The sequence below is a fragment of the Gopherus flavomarginatus genome, chromosome 2, assembly GCF_025201925.1.
Source record: "Gopherus flavomarginatus isolate rGopFla2 chromosome 2, rGopFla2.mat.asm, whole genome shotgun sequence".
Taxonomy (NCBI): domain Eukaryota; kingdom Metazoa; phylum Chordata; order Testudines; family Testudinidae; genus Gopherus; species Gopherus flavomarginatus.
Genome location: NC_066618.1, coordinates 172715085 through 172731455, shown reverse-complemented (window position 1 = coordinate 172731455; position 16371 = coordinate 172715085). Strand labels below are relative to the sequence as shown.

At 38.9% G+C, this 16371-nt stretch overlaps 1 protein-coding gene across 2 annotated transcripts in view; it reads right to left on the bottom strand.

Annotated features, from left to right (window-relative positions):
- Window positions 1-798: 798 nt before the first annotated feature.
- The window catches only part of CDH6 (cadherin 6), a 129809-nt gene continuing 114236 nt past the window's right edge, over window positions 799-16371 (bottom strand). For both annotated transcript variants that reach the window (XM_050939951.1, XM_050939952.1), the window contains 4 exons: window positions 12508-12629; window positions 11525-11642; window positions 11179-11430; window positions 799-7255 (listed from right to left, as the gene is read on the bottom strand). In XM_050939951.1, coding sequence (XP_050795908.1) covers window positions 6765-7255; window positions 11179-11430; window positions 11525-11642; window positions 12508-12629 — 983 coding nt within the window. In that variant the 3' untranslated portion in view covers window positions 799-6764. The remainder of the gene's footprint in view (window positions 7256-11178; window positions 11431-11524; window positions 11643-12507; window positions 12630-16371) is intronic.

Genomic DNA, 16371 nt, shown 5'->3' with positions numbered 1-16371 from the left:
TAATGTATCCATACCCATGTTTTTGATGAAGCACTGCTTTTCAGTGATATTTTTCCCCTTTCCTCACAAAAGTTGTTAAATAAGATGGGGTGTTTTCCTTTATGAAGTGCTAATATGAAGAATTTCCTCGGAGGGTAGCTCTGCTTGCATAAGAAGATATTTTAGTTGAGGTTTGTGCTCATCTTCAGTATACGGTCAACCTAGGCCTATGCCTAAATTATCTTTTGAGACACTCTTCTAATGAAAGAGAAATAACCAAGGAGTAATATGTATAAGTGTATTACATCTGACTTCTCTGCTATGATCTTCATATGCTTCAAGCTGGAGGACATTCCACACCCAGTACTGAGGTAAAACTCCCATTGACTTCAATGAGAGCTTTTTCTAACTGAAGTTTCCTATAAACATAAGCAGCTGCTCTGAACTCTATGCTTTTGTCAATATAATGATCATTCCTATCTCCTTCTACAAGTGAGAGTCCCTAAGAGGAAGTGACTCCTTGTCCAATTACATCATTCTTCCCTGAGGCCCCACCAATCACAAGATCGGCCCAATCGCTCACACAGTTGTGTTAGAAGCCAAGCATTTACCAATGAAATTTGATGGGCTAAGCCAACTGGCAGCAATGTCAGGATGGTGGTGGATGCTGAATTACTTTAGAATATTTGTACCATTATTTTATGTTAACTTTGTAAATATAGACTGTAAACTGAGAGAATAAAAAAAAGCAAGTTAAAAAAAAACAATTTATTTAGTATCATATAAATAACTTGTTACAAAAATTGATTTGCGAAAAGGCAAATTCACTCTTTCTGTGAGAAACTGCTGTTCAAATTGGTTTCTCATTAAATCGTAACCCCCCCCCAAAAAGCCATTACAGTGAATAAGAAATATAAGGGGAAAGAATGCACATTTGCCAGCTGACTGTAATAAATGGCCCAGCCACGCTGAGATAAAAGTAACTGTTCCAGCACGGGGCTCTTTGTAATACAGAGAGCCTTCCAGATGTAAACTTTTTAAATTATGAAAATCTTATCACCCACAAACGTTCCTCTGTTCTGAACAGTGACTACTTCCATCTGACTCCACGCTCTCTCTGCAGAACAAGGGAATGACAACTGAGAGTAACTGCATGACTGGAACACTCCAGCTAGTAAAACTTCCTGGGCAGTGGCATCAATTTCAATTTATGCTTGGAAGTATTTTTAATTAAAAAAATCAATACCGAAAAACATTTATTTTAGCGGTTGAAAAAAACTCACAAATCACAATAGGGGTTTGCCAGATTGATTTAGCTCGGCAGCACAGTTAGGATGACATAGCATTTATTATAAGGCCTATTTTTTTAAGTATAATTTGCAAAGCAATGAAACTAATCACAGAAATAAAATAGTACAGTGGTTTTGAAGAGGTTTTGTTTTTGTTTTTGCTGTCAAAAACCAGAGCAATGTCATGTTTGCTGTGTTGTTTCTTGTGTTCACCTGAATGTCTAATAATTCTATACATTTTTGATTCTTTAATAAACACTAAACTAATAGATCATAGAAAACTAAAAGCTTATAGAAAGTGTCTCCAGATGTATTTATATTAATAGTGCAGTCTTGTAGGAAAGGCTAAGAGCCCACTGGTGCAGAAAGATTTCCCTAAATGCTGGGCTCATGCCTTATTTCTCAAATTAACCCTGTTGAAGGAGACATTTAAGTTTGCAGTCCCCTTTTAAAATAAATACTTGCAAAAAAATTGCAGTAATTGTAAAAGTTCATATGGAATCTAATAATACTCTGTGTCATATGGTATCTCTGCTGCTTTAAGTGTCACAATGGTCCTGCTTAGCATATGACTGATTTCTTGGTTTTTCTCCCCCATTTTCTACTACCCTACCTGCAACTCCCCACCCTCCATCTCGTTAAAAACAAAGCAATCTCCAAATATGCACCATAACCACTTGCTGCTGAATTCCCTGAGCATCCAGCCAATTTCCCCTTGACTTCAACCCTGCCAATTTCCCCTTGACTTCAACCCTGCCATCTTCCCCTTCAAGGAAAGTGTTGCATATGCACAGAATTCAGGACCAGGCCATAAACATGGTGTTACAAAATGATGGGCAGGTTAAAGATTGTCTCAGTGATGTCTAAATTAAACTGGAAAGGGTGGGACCATAAAGCAATCTTTTTAAAAGATCCTTTGCTGAATTAATTTTTAAAAAGTGAGACAGCTACCGTATTTCCCTAGTAGATCAAACCATGAAGCCACAGACATTAAATATGGTTTTGTTCTACCTTTTTTATAGAAAAATCCTTTTAGAAAATGCCTTTTTTCTAACTTCTGAAGTGAAATTTAAAATGCTGCAGCTTTAACATTCATGGGGTGGGGGGGCTGAAGGGCTGAAAGGAAAATTGCCTTTTCAAAATTTTTGAAACAGTTTGCACCAGTCAAGATAAACATAGCAACTGTTGATCTGTCAGGTCTCATAATTTGATAAAGAAATCCAGATTGCGGTGTTAATTTAAACATAATGTGCCGTTGGGACTTTGGACCACCTGCTAGTATGGCAACTTCTAGATAAGAGATCATGAGATAGAGATGATATATAAACTTAAAGTATAATTAAAAAAAAAAGTAAAATGTTGTCTTACAGCAGTTTAAACTTTCCAGCTTGGTTCTTTCTTTGCTAGAGCTCTGCACCAAAATGGCACTGATTCTGAGTTATTTTCTCTGAGCAAGACAGCTGGGAGTCTGTTTTGCTCCTCACACATGCAAAACTCCTATTGGAATTCTGAAAGTGTAAGATCTGGCCCCAAGGAATTGACTAAGCATTCATTACTGTCCCCAATGAAGATGGAAATATCTAATTTACAAATGTGCCTTCTTTTTAAATGTTCATTATTTCTTCCTTCTCATGCATAGAAACACACACACATATAATTCCATACCTAATTCTACCTACTTGCCTATTAATATATTGCTTATTATTTGCTACAACCATGGGAGCTATAAACACCCAATTTAATTTTTTTTCTGCATAATTCAGTATGACAGACAGATGCCAACTCTGTGCCTCGAGATGTAACCTATTACTTGAAAAATTAGGAGAGCTGAAAACTGCTTTTTAATTTTTTTCATGTTTAACAAATATGAAATGTGTTTGTATATAATCAGGACAGCCCTGGCAGTGAACCAAAAAATAAATAGGAAAAGTCTGCCCACCTTTTAGGGCTTATTCTGAAAATGTTGCTATTGGCACTACCTGATGTAATGCTTTTTAATCTGAGCATTTCAAAGCACTTTCTAAAGGGTTATGAGTGTTATTCCTCCTATCTTATAGCAAAGGAAATGGAAATGACCAAGATCACATGAGTTTCCCATGGTCAGACAGCATATGAGGAAACATCAGGTCTAGGGACTGAACTCCCATCCTGTGATGACACCAGTGGGGCTCTATTTGGGCAGTGGGATCCTTCCCGCACAGAGCTCATTGCAGCATCCAGCCTCAGATCTCCTCCTAGGGCTTATCCACATGGGAAATTTCCTATATAGCTATAGTGGAATAATTATTCTGCTACAGATATTCCTGTATAATTCCCCATGTGGACACTATTCTGGAATGAAAAATGACTTTCTTCTGGAATGACTACTCCAATCATTGTTCCGTTATTGCTATGCCACGTCCCTCCTTCCCCTTCACACTCATCTCACTAGACTATTCGGTATCCTTCAGTACCTCTCCTATTAGCTGGTCATCTAGTTTGCCACTATTGAGACTACAAGCTGATTGTGTAGCTCATCTTCACCTTGTTCAGTGGAATCTCCTAGCATCATTTCAGGAGTTCTTTCAACTTGAACAGATATCCTAGTGATTGAGGCAGCAGTCCACTTCCTTAACACAGCCCAGAAACCCACTTTTCAAGCTGTAATCTGACACTTCTTTGTCTATAATGGACAATTTTAACATCCCAGTCATCGAATAAAAATAATGTGGCACAGTGGTTTCCATCCTTTGCCACTGCAGCACACAAAGTGCAGTAAACAATATTACCGCAAATATTTTATTTACTGCAATATGGCAATTTAAATGGCAATGTTTTTTTTAATTGCACTTTGTGGAGCTATAGAGGAAGAAGACAAGACTGAATTGGACCCTTCTTGCTATCTGTGAGTGTCGGTAAATGAGTCTCATTTGTGGAAAAATCAGCACTTATAAGCTGGATGGATAAAAGAATAATTCAGACATGAGTAATGATCCAATTGCCTCACGTGAATTTCTTACAGGAATTCACTTGCTATTCAGTTTGTCACCATAATTTTGGTGTCAGTAGATTGCATAATTTTCTATATATGTACACATCAGGCTTGTGTGGTGCATTCTCTGTACACTCACTATGTCATGTTCCTGACAAGATAAAATCATTGGTTGATAAAATGCAAAATTCTAGCCTGAACTGCTACTAAGTATCATTAATTAAGAAAAAACAAAACATCTGAAATAAGAAAATAGGAAACACGCTATACTAGAACAGACTAGTAACCATCTAACTTGCTCTTCTGCCTCAGACAATAGCTACTGCCAGACTATTGAAAGGAAGACATGAAGGGGCAGATTTGTAAAGGTGTTTGGTGCTTAAAGATGCACATAGGCATTTAGTGGGATTTTTCTAAAGGTGCTAGTTGTCCAGCACTGCACAACTGGGAATTAAGCAACGGGCAGGAGATGCCTTCCTGATGCCAGTTTATGTCCTGAACACACGAAGATTGATAGCCCTTTACACTGAATCCTCATTTTTCTAAGCACATATTATGCTTGTAAATGTCTAATCCTTTTTGAAATCTTACTTAAACCTTTGTCTTACTATCCTGTAGCAATGAGTTCCGCAGATGGTATAAATATGGTAAAATATTTTTTAATCCCTTTTAGTTTGCTGCCTTGTAATGTGTGTCTTATCCTTGTATTATTGAAAAGGATAAATTGGAGCCACTGACTCATGTTTAAACTGGTTTCTTTATGGTTTCAAGGAAAGAACACAAATACCTAGCAACTGCAACAGATCACATAAAATTATTCTATGTAAATTATTCTATTTATGTTGAATGAATGAGACTGGTTGTATATGATGTATAAAGAGAAACTTCACTCTTTCTTGTTAAGGTGTCATAAGGCTATGACCTTAGGGTTATAAAAGCTGCAATAATCTATTTCAAAATAATCTATTTCAGATGACTGGATCTGAAATGTAATCAATGACATATTCCTCTTGTCATTCTGATACATTGCTGATTACTTTTGCCTCATGCATGTAAAGAAGAGACACTGGCCTGTACTGAGTCCTATGGTACTACTGTTCTTGCTTGGGCAAAAGGGCAGGTTTGGCAAGGAAATTAAGGAAACCAACTGAAAGATTCATGTTTAAAACGCCACCTCTTGGTGTAATTGAAACCTATAACAATTCTGGTTGATACATTTGTAAAGACAGTGTTCTAAAACCCTCCTGGTTCTAGTAACCAGAATGATGAACATTTCTCATTTACTTGTGCATTCAGGGCTCAAATACAAGCACAAAAAATAAATAAAAAAATTAGAAGTTACTTACTAGGATGAGAGTTTAGCACTTTCCTCCTTCAAAGCAATTTTCAAACTCTCTCTAACCCTTGCAACATCCCTGTGAAGTAGGCATTATTTTCCTATTTTACAGATGGCAAAACTGAGACAGAGCAAGAACGTGACCAATTTTATGCAACCCTGCATAAAGGGTAAAGGGTGCAAGGTACCCCTGTTCTCCTTTTCACTCACTATCCATGTCACAAGGATGATAGTTGCCTTCTTAAAACTGCTACTCCCCTTCCGTGTGGGTGAGTGGGCAGAAGCAGAGGAATGGGTGAAGCCTCACTCTGCCTCCCTACACACTGAGCTAAGTGATCTATACTAGACATAGGATACAGCACAACTACATTCTGCTCCATGCTCAAGTCTTATTTCAAAACCACAAGGTCTAATCCAAGGCAATTAGGTGACTTGCCCAATGTTACAAAGTGAGTCAGTATTAGAACTGGGATAGTACTTAGCAATTCTTTGCTCAGAGCTACAGACCACACACATCTCTCTGAATGTTGGATAAGAAGGACACAGATATAGTGGTCCACAGGGAATTATATACATGGAGTTGGTATGATTTTATGCTTTTGGGGACAATGGCAGGTTCAAGAAAAAATATTTATAGTTAAATGGCAATTAGACATCTTTAAATTCAAGAATAAATTTACTCTCATGTTGTCTTATAGCCTTGTCAGCTCATTCTAATTTTATAATAAATTCCTCTCCCACTACCTTTTACTATAATATTTAGGTTAAACCATAATACCTCAGTACATTAGGATGTGCAATACAAAATGGACAGAGCAATCATCTGAGCTGAATAATCTGAATATAGTAAGAAGATTAAGTGAGCTGGAACAGTAATATACTCCAATTTACAATATAAGCAGAACAAGTACAAATATTGCTTCCCTCCATTCCTGTTTCCCTCCCCTACCACTGTGCCTGTAAGACAGGCTTGGTAAAGTGGATGCATTAAAAAAAAAATTGCCTCTTGGAAGCTCATAAAATTATACTAGAAAAAAGTTTTCTGACATTTGATCCACACAGACTGCAGTCATTAGACAACTGGAACCGATAGAATAGAGAGCCCTATCACAGAGCCATGGATAAACAGAAAGAAATAGCTACTTCACATATCTCAATGCTGTTTCTGGAAATCAACAAAGGCAACATATTAAGAGTCTTTATCACTGTCCACGCTTCCGTACATATCCGCCAGCTTTTTAAATCGAGGCCCCCAGTCACTGAGGTAATCATAGTCCTGATCTGCATCCGTAGTCACCGACTCTAAGGAGCTGAGGGATTGTGCCACAGAGCCATTACCTTCATACGCGTAGGTCGCTAACGAGTCATATGGGGGCGTGGTAGGATCTGTATCGTTTTCTTTTAACCTTTGGTTAATGAAATCTCTGACATCAGTGTTATCTTGTACCGCTGGAGTCCGGCGCGGCATAAAAAGTGCTTCTGGCACAATGTCTCTGCGTAATTTATTGTCTTCTATGGCTTCAGGATTTCTCAGTGTGCCAATATCAAAAGCCTGGGTGTCTTCCTCTCCACCACCTTCATCATTGTAACTGACAATGTTGTCTCTGATGTCCTCTTTGGAAATTATCAAAGGTTCTTTCTTCCGCTGCCGTTTCAGAGCTGCAAACAGCACCACTGTAACTGGAAACAAAAATAAAATGGAGAGACGGGGGTGCGGGCAGAAGAGTTAATTTGGCACCCAATTAAAGCCAGAAAGAAAGATTGTACTGCTTGAACTCTAACTTTCAGAAGTTGCACTGCAAAATTGCAAACCAGAATTTGGGAGTTTTCTGATTGTTGCCTGTGATCACTCTGGGAGCCGAGAGTGGGATAAATATTAGAAGAAAGAGGATTTCAAGCTAGCGGGAAGAGCCATATTTTATCAGTGGTTGCATTTTCCCTTAGTCGTGTAGCAGCTTTGCTCCTTTGAAATTGCCAGCCTAGTCTCAGGGCAAACCCCTCCCCAAAAATATTGTATTGGAGAGTGAAAATTAGGCTGAGCAGCTAAAATGCTGCAAAACTTGCTCAAAGGACAAGGCTTCTACCTATTGGGGTGTGATGAAAGGTTAGCAAAGCTGCATACCAAAACTCTTTTTTTCAGTAGTTTTTTTCTTTTCCCGGAAAGAAGTGCAGAACATCGGGAAGCTTCTCAGCTAGTGTAAATGGTCATAGCTCTGTTGACTTCATGGAACATTGACAATTAACATGAGCTGCGGCTCTGTCCCCAGAGAACAGGTATTTTTTTTTATTATGTAATCACCAAAAAAACCCACAAAATTTCTCAAACAGCTTTTGCACTTTTTAACGCTTAGGTGAATCATCTTTTTTTGGTTTGTGCCTAAGGCTCTGATACTACAACCGTCTCTAAGTGGACAGAGTCTTGTACCTGCATACTGTCTCACTAGCGTTATTGAAGTTCTGAGGGAGCTCCATTTGCACATAACTCAGTGCAGCTCTGTGGCCTAAGACAAACTTTCCTATTACCTTGTGAAGCCAAACTTTAGTTACTGATCTTAACCCTACTTTTCATTTTTGTTAAATGACATATGAATGTTTATCACTGAAAACCTATCAACAGCAACAATGTGGCACTGGTATTCTTCTTATTTGTATTCTAGGATGCTATCATCGACCAGGGCCCCATTGTGTTAGGTGCTGTACAAACACACTACAGAAAGATGGTTCTTGCTACAGTGCTCATAGTGATCTGTTCAAAAAACAAATTTGTCAAGTTGTTGGCACTTCTGAAAAATTGGGAAATAATTGTTTGGGGTTGAACAGAACCATTTTTAATTTCAGCAAATTGAAAAATAAAAAAATAAATTGTTTTGGGTCAAATGTTTCATTCAACACCAAATGAAACTTTGATTTCAAACTTTTTTTTAAAGTGTTTAATTTTTTTTAAAAACAATTAATGGAAATTTGTAAATGGTCATTTTGAATTGAAAAATCAAAATGTGTCAGAAAATGTTAGAACAAAATGTTAGTTTTTAAATTTAACTTTTAATAAATGAACAGTTCTGTGAAATCAACATGAATTTGTGAAATGTTCTGGTGTCACTGAAACAGCTGAAAAAAAATTCTGTTGAAATTTTTTGCCCAGCTCTACTAAATACTACTCCATACAGTCTTCTGGGCCTGGCCCTGAAAACGTTTATTGACTCCCAATAGTGTATGCAAGCATTTCCGGGATTCGGCTCTTATTTTGTAGATCATATCTCAGGCCAGCTGTATTCCAAGATTCTTTACATAGCTAAAGGACATAGTGCCAGTGTCTGCTTCTGCAGCCCCTGCACTAAACTCCCATCAAAGTCAGTGGCAACTCTATCCACTGAACAGGTGCAAATTCCCTTTTTTTCAAAAATATTGCTGTTATGTCTTTACTGCTTGGGTAACAGATGATAGTGTCAGTTATGATTTGAAAAGAAATGGGTTAGTTGATGAAGCTGGGAGAAATGGTGGTGATGGACACTGGTCTAGATGGCAGAAATTGCAGGTTCTCACACATGATGATGATGATGAAGATGATGACTTATTATTTATATCATGGTAGCCTGTGGAGGTCCTAATCCACTTTGGGAGCCCCTCTGTATGTGCCATAGAAACACCGCCTGAAGGACAGTTCCTGTCCTAAAGAGTATACAATCTAGAGACTATGTGGAAAGCTGATGTTTGATGAAAGAGGCAGTGCAGGCCTGTGAGGTAGTCTAGAGAAAACCATGAAGGATTTGAAAAACAAGAAGGTCAGTTTTTTAATAGGACTCAGAAATTCCGCTGACTTTCATTTCAAAAGAGAGGGATAACGTGGTCTTGCTTCTTTGTATTTTATGTATGTAATTATTGTTGGGGCATCTGGTTAACAAAAATGTTACTCCACAAAGGGATAGCAGAATGATAAATTCATGAACAATAACTAATACTAGGTACTTGATACTCCAAGAATTTTCTTCTATGCTGAACTTGCAAATACAAATCTCAGGACCAGTTAGATGCAAAAATCAAAGTACAGTCAAGCTATCCAAATCAATCATATCCAAATCAATTTTCAACATTAACTGGGAGTTTCTAGGAAGTAATCTGAGCTTTTTCAAGCTGCAAATAAAATCACCAATCTGGAGGTACCTTTTGTTACTATAAACATTGAAATTGTGGTTTGGATCTGCCCAGGTCATTGCATCACGTGGAGTAATGTTTGCACTTACAAACCCTGCAGCTAGACGGAAAACAGAAAATGATATCATCTAGTTAATTGAAAATCTGCTTACGCTGCATGGTGACATGCACAATAATAGACATAAAGTGCTGCTGAGAGGAAGAAATCAATTATTTTCAATTGACATTAACCTGGAAATCATTTAATGTCAGATTGATATTACTAAGCACAGTTATACTAAACATATGCAAAATGGTTTGTAGCACAGGACAATTTTTTCCTGTTCTGTGAGCTGATATTAAGTGGGCTCCCACCCTTAAAAGTAATGACATAAAAACCCCCTGTAATTGCAAATTAAGGGCAAGACTGTCATTTAACAATCTGCCCTGAGCGAGGGGCAGTGCATATCTGGAGCCACCACGTGGTCTGGTCTGTGGGTTCCTGCAGAGGCTGCTCTATCCCCTTTTCTGTTCCGCCCCTTGCTATTTCTAGGACATGGGTAGTTGGCTCATGTGAGGGGGTACTGCATGCCCCCCTTTACTTCCCTGGGCAGGTAGGTAGAGCATATGACAATGTCTCCCTAAGAGTCAACTTTTTAAAATCGCACCAATTTTCAAAATTCCTCATATTCCCACAGTGGGCACTGAGTGCAGCGAAAGGCTAAGGGCCAGACTGGGTTTGCATGGGCGTGTACAAGGAAAGGAAAGGGTATGAGGGAAGGTTTGTTTTTTTTCTCCCAGCTCTACTGTTTTGATGGGGGCAGCCAGAATACCAGTCCTCATCTACCCAGAATGGAAGGAAGAGGAGCTGGAGCTTGCCCTGAGGGCTGCAAACCCCAAAAGGGCCCCACCTCATTTGTATCTTCTGGGGCTGGAAGGAGAGCAGGTGGTGTCCTTTTAAAGAGTGTTGTACTTGTCCCAACTTGATATGCTTCTCCAGCACATCCACAGGTTCTACTTCAGCTAGGGTGACCAGATGTCCTGATTTTATAGGGCCAGTCCTGATATTTGGGGCTTTGTGTTATATAGGTGCCTATAATCTCCCCTCCCCCATCCTGATTTTTCACACTTGCTGTCTGGTCACCTAATTTCAGCATGCCTCATAATCTGCAACGTAGCACCGTAAATGCAGCATGACACATCTGGTGGCTTTGAGTTTTATATATTGCCTTGCACCTTGGTTAGTCATTTGCATCTGGCCAAAGTGGGTGTAAAATGCTGCTGCCTATGTGAGTGGAGAATTGTGATCTGGGAGTGTCTTCCACACACTAGGCACTGATTTTATAGACTTCTCCTTTGTTACAGAATAACGCAGGAGAGATCTCTCCAATGTGTCTTTTATGTGTAATGCCCCCTCTTCCTTCAGCAACCCTGTTACTCCCCCAGGAAAGAAACTCATGTAGGTCTATTACCTAGCAATATAATGATGCAGAGAAGAATGGCAATCAAAGCCCCTGTGCTAAGGCCAGTTGGATGGATCAGGGCTTCTGCATTACAAGACTGCATCTTCCCCCGATGGTCACAGGCGCACACTCGGATTGTCACTGTTTCAGTACTGCTCTGGACTGGGTAGTCACTGTCTGATATCACCACAGGCAGGAGATAAGTACTCATTTCATGTCGGTTATATCTGTTTTTTCTGGTGAAGATCCCTGCTGTGTTGTCTGAAAACACAAAGCAAATGGTACAGGAGTTCTCAACTGAGTGCTGAAAAAAACAAAGAATAAATAACAAAATAAAGTCTTCCTAGGAATTCACCTCTGTTGTCCTGGATTGTAAAGTTTGAGCCACTGGTTGCTTCTGGAGCCAAGGAGAATGAAAACTGGTGTCCACTGAAAGAATCATCCTTATCAACTGCACTTAGGGTCTGTATCAGCTGAAATGATAACAGCAAAATTACCCTTCGATGACTGTGGGCCTGATTCGCATTTACATTAAGGCTGTTGGCTCTAGAACTATTAAATTTGTCTTAAAAAGGGGATAGATAGAATTTTCTTCCACTTTAAGGCCCTTGATGCTGCCAGAGGGGCTTTACTGTGAATGAAAATTGGGTCTGTGTGTGTGCGTCACCAAGCTGTCATGCTGCAGCCCTTCAGTGCAATAACTTAATGACTTGGGCAGTGGCTTGAGAATTCTGCGGAGTTCTGGGGACTGCATGGATTGGTGAGTGGGAAATCCCCCATGGGAACAAGCTGCAGAAACGAAGGCTGAGATAACAAAGCTGACTAGGCTATTTAACCACACAAATCCTATTAATTTTAAACAGGAGTTGTGTGGCTGAATCCTCTGGGATATCTGCTGTTTTGAACCATCAAGCAATAGGTCTTGCAAAGCAATGTGAACTAGGAACTAGAGCAATGCGGCAGCCTGCAGCTAATTTACAAGGCAGGACTTTTGTTCAGACCTGTAACCGTTCTTCAAGAGATGGAAGCACCCAGACATACAGATGCAAAATCCCATATTCAAAGGAAGAGAGACGGAACTGAACTGTAGATAGCACGACACAGTACAAGAAGCAACCACATTTAACTATGTAAAACACACTGTCACTTTGGATACAAGAATGCTAAATATAATCAGATATGACACAGTCACTGTTTAATTTAATTTAATTTTGCACGGTGACAGGTTGTGCCAACACAAAGCACACCTCCTGATGAGGTGACACAAGAGTAATGCATAAACAGAATTCATTTTTAATAGGTTTTTTTTTAATTATGGAGTGCAAACAATCAACACACCTGTTCTGCCTTTGCATTTTCACAGACGAAGGTCTCGTAAAATATAGCAAATTCTGGGGCATTGTCATTTACATCCAGAACCTTAATGAACACAGGGACCCGGCTGCTTTGTTTTGGGTTGTCTGTAATGATAAAAATAGAAAGAAAGGGAAAGTGGTATAGTGCACATAGGACTCAGTGCTGGGGAAGAAAAAGATAGAATAGGGGCTAAATAATTCAAGTCTTTATTTATACATGGAGATTTTATTCATGTTCATAGAATCTATTGATGTCAATGGGACTAATTGTGGGACCACTCCTCATATCTTTATGCATTCCTCATATCTTTATTCACATTTGCATACGTGTAAATGTTTGCAGGATCAGGTCCTATATGTGGATAAATTACTTGGATGAGAAGTGGGCGGTGGGAATGGGCCCAATGTTTATAAAGTGCTTTCATATAAAGTGCTATATAAACACCAACTGTTATTATGACAGATGTTTTTTGACTTTTTGTGGACTGATCTTTGTTTGCTGCTATTCCAGGGTTGACACTAAAACACGTCACCTGAGGAATATAAGCCCTATGTAGTGCATTGCTTACTTCTCTCATAGGAGCTGTATAATGCAGCAAGAGTGATATACTTTTTTAAAAAAAAATTCCTGAGTTTACATTTTTTATGGAAATACTGTTTACTTCATAAAAAAGAAGCAATTTGGAAAATTCTCATAAATCCATATCAACTTCAATGATATAGAAATAAAAACAAGCAATGAATTTGGCTCTTTGAGTTTAAAAAACAACAAAAAACCCTTTTGTTTTAGTGAGAGCATCATCACAACCAAAATAAAAATCTGCAAATACAAGTTGCCATTTATTTTATTGGGATTTCTCCATTTCTTGGATTGGTTTAAATTGCTCCAAAGAACCATACCTTCCATAATACTGATTGTACAGATTATTAATGAATCTTAAACAAGAGTCAAAGGCAAAAATATTATAATAAAACAGATGAATAAAATACAGCAATTCTCGAGCCTTTCATATACCTAAAAGAATTCACTGGAGTGTTTTTGGTAGAATTTGGTTTTAATACTCACTTATTATTTTATTACTTTAAATTCACAAAATTGGAAATGCCTGCTCTGTACTGTATTAAAAAACTTAGTGGTTTGGGCCAAATATTGTGCTTTAAACCTCTACAGTTGCATTGAAGTTAATATGATTGAACTGGATATAAAGCATTTTTAATTTGGGCCATTGGATTAAATTTATCCCACACGTAAAATAACACTAAGGGTCTAAGAATAATATAGACCAAGCTGAAATCTACACTAAAAGGTAGATACAAATTTTGAGTCTTTATAATGGGCAAAATCCCAGCTGCTAATTTTATTTTGCATGGCTATGAAGGTTTCACATATTTATTTTCTAGGAATTCACTCAAATATGTGCAAGGGTTTTCCTATCGAGTTTAATTATACTTATTCTGCATGCTACTTTGTACAAGTAACTACACATGTTTTATTTGTTTCTAGCTGGCTCTGAGTCTAAAAAATTTTCAAAATAACAATATAGTAACTGGGAGAACTTCCATGAAAAATATATAATTCCAAGTCTCTCTCTCACACTTTTTTTCTTCAGAGAGCTGTAACAGGTATGTAGATCCAATGTACTTATACAATCTCCAAACCTCACTGCTCTTTTTCTCCTTCCAAACCCTTTTGCATTAATGAATAAGAGATGCTTAACTTCTCCTTGTTCACAATCACTTAATTGTTATTAGACTGTCCAGCAAGAAGTGCTACTGTATGGAGCAGGCAGCTTCCTCATCTTGGTACATAATGTTAACACATCTCCTTAGTTTTGGATGTAGCTTCTGTCAATTCACATACTGAAATCCTAAAATTGATCTGATTCTGGTTGTTGAGTGTCTTCTGCAGTGCAACATCTACTGTACCTTTCCCATTTTAAATGTAAAGATTTAAACCACCTTCAGAATTTCACTAGGGAGGCAGTATGGTCCAGTGGCAGTGAACTGGAAGCATCTGAAGCTCCCATTGACTTCACTTAGAGTTGGAGGCGCTGTGCATCTGTGAACAAGAGGCCCAAAGGCCCAGATCCTCAGAAGTATATAGGTACCTAACTTCCATTGATTTAAATTGGAATTAGGTGCCTAAATACCTTTGAGGATCTGGGTCAAAGTGTTTCCAAGGGAACGCCCAAAAACTGAGGCACCCAAACTTACTAGATATTTTAGAAAATGTTGGCCATAACCATTCTGTATCTTCATGGTTTTCCCCCTCTGTAAAATGAGGGTAACTCTAGTCACCATTGTAAAGTGCTTCTCTTTATGAGTTTACAAATGTACTGGTAATTAATGTGAAGGGAGTACACTTCAGTGGGAATGTACTTGCTTACTCTTAATTTGTCTCAATATTTCTTTAGCTTCAGTTAGCTTTATTAGTTCAATGAGATGCATCTGCAATCTGATGGAATAGTCCATGACTAACTCCAACTGCCGAATGGCTTTAGTGGGGGCCGGGCTAAGAAACTATAAAGCTTGCCCATCTTTGAAAGAGCTAGTCCGGCCTTGTAGCATGGCTTGGATATAGGTTATTTTCAGCTATATATCTACTTATGTACAATATAGGAGAAAGTAGGGCCTATAGTTGCTTTATACCAAGTTAAAAAATAAGTGCTCTGAAGCTTCCCAACAGCATCCAAACTTTTGTACATTTCTACAGCCGGTGATCCATCCATTCCATCATGCTTCAGTCAAATCCAGCCCTAGCATAAAGGTATGCAACTCCAAAGAAATAAATACACTTTGCACCAACTGATGCCACCGTTTGCAGCATGCCTCAGGACAGAAAGGAGACATGTAATTAAAATATTAGTATCAAGGGGATGTTTTTATTGAGACTGCCTGTTTCACACAGACCCAGTCTACCTCTCTGGCTGTCTAGATAACAAAACAATTAACACACGTGGTGTCACCACAGAGAGAGACTCCCTAGACTCAACTAGGAAGTTGGGGGAGATGGTTGGGAGATGTTCGGGAGATCTCCACGCCAGAATATAACCTGGAGAGGGAAGTAAACAAAGTGAGCGGGGACACCCTTGCGACCCCAAGATTTGATCCAAGGAGGAATAGTGGAGTAGAAACCAGAGTAACGGGTGATGCTGGTGGTAGAAAGTTTGCGCACGACGGGGGAAAGAATGTCACTGACGCCAAACGCCAAAAATTAAAAGGTCTGTACACTAATGTGAGGAGCCTAGGTAACAAGATGGAGGAACTGGAGTTACTAGTGCAGGAAGTGAAGCCGGATATTATAGGGATTACCGAAACCTGGTGGAATAGTACTCATGACTGGAGCACGGGTATTGAAGGCTATGTGCTGTTTAGAAAAGACAGGAAGAAAGGCAAAGGTGGTGGAGTAGCCTTGTACATCAATGATGAAATTAAATGTAGCGAAATAAGAAGCGATGGAATGGACAAGACAGAGTCTGTCTGGGCAAAAATCACACTGGGTAAAAAAGCAACTAGAGCTTCCCCTGAGATAGTGCTTGGGGTGTGCTACAGACCGCCGGGATCGGATTGGGATATGGATAGAGACCTCTTTAATGTCTTTAATGAAGTAAACACAAAGGGGAAATGTGTGATTATGAGGGACTTCAACTTCCCGGATATAGACTGGAGGACGAGTTCTTGCAAGAATAATAGGGGTCAGATTTTTCTGGATGTGATAGCGGATGGATTTCTTCATCAAGTAGTTGAAGCACCTACCAGAGGGGATGCCATTTTAGATTTGGTGTTGGTGAGCAGTGAGGACCTCGTAGAAGAAATGGTGGTAGGGGACAACCTTGGTTCGAGTGAT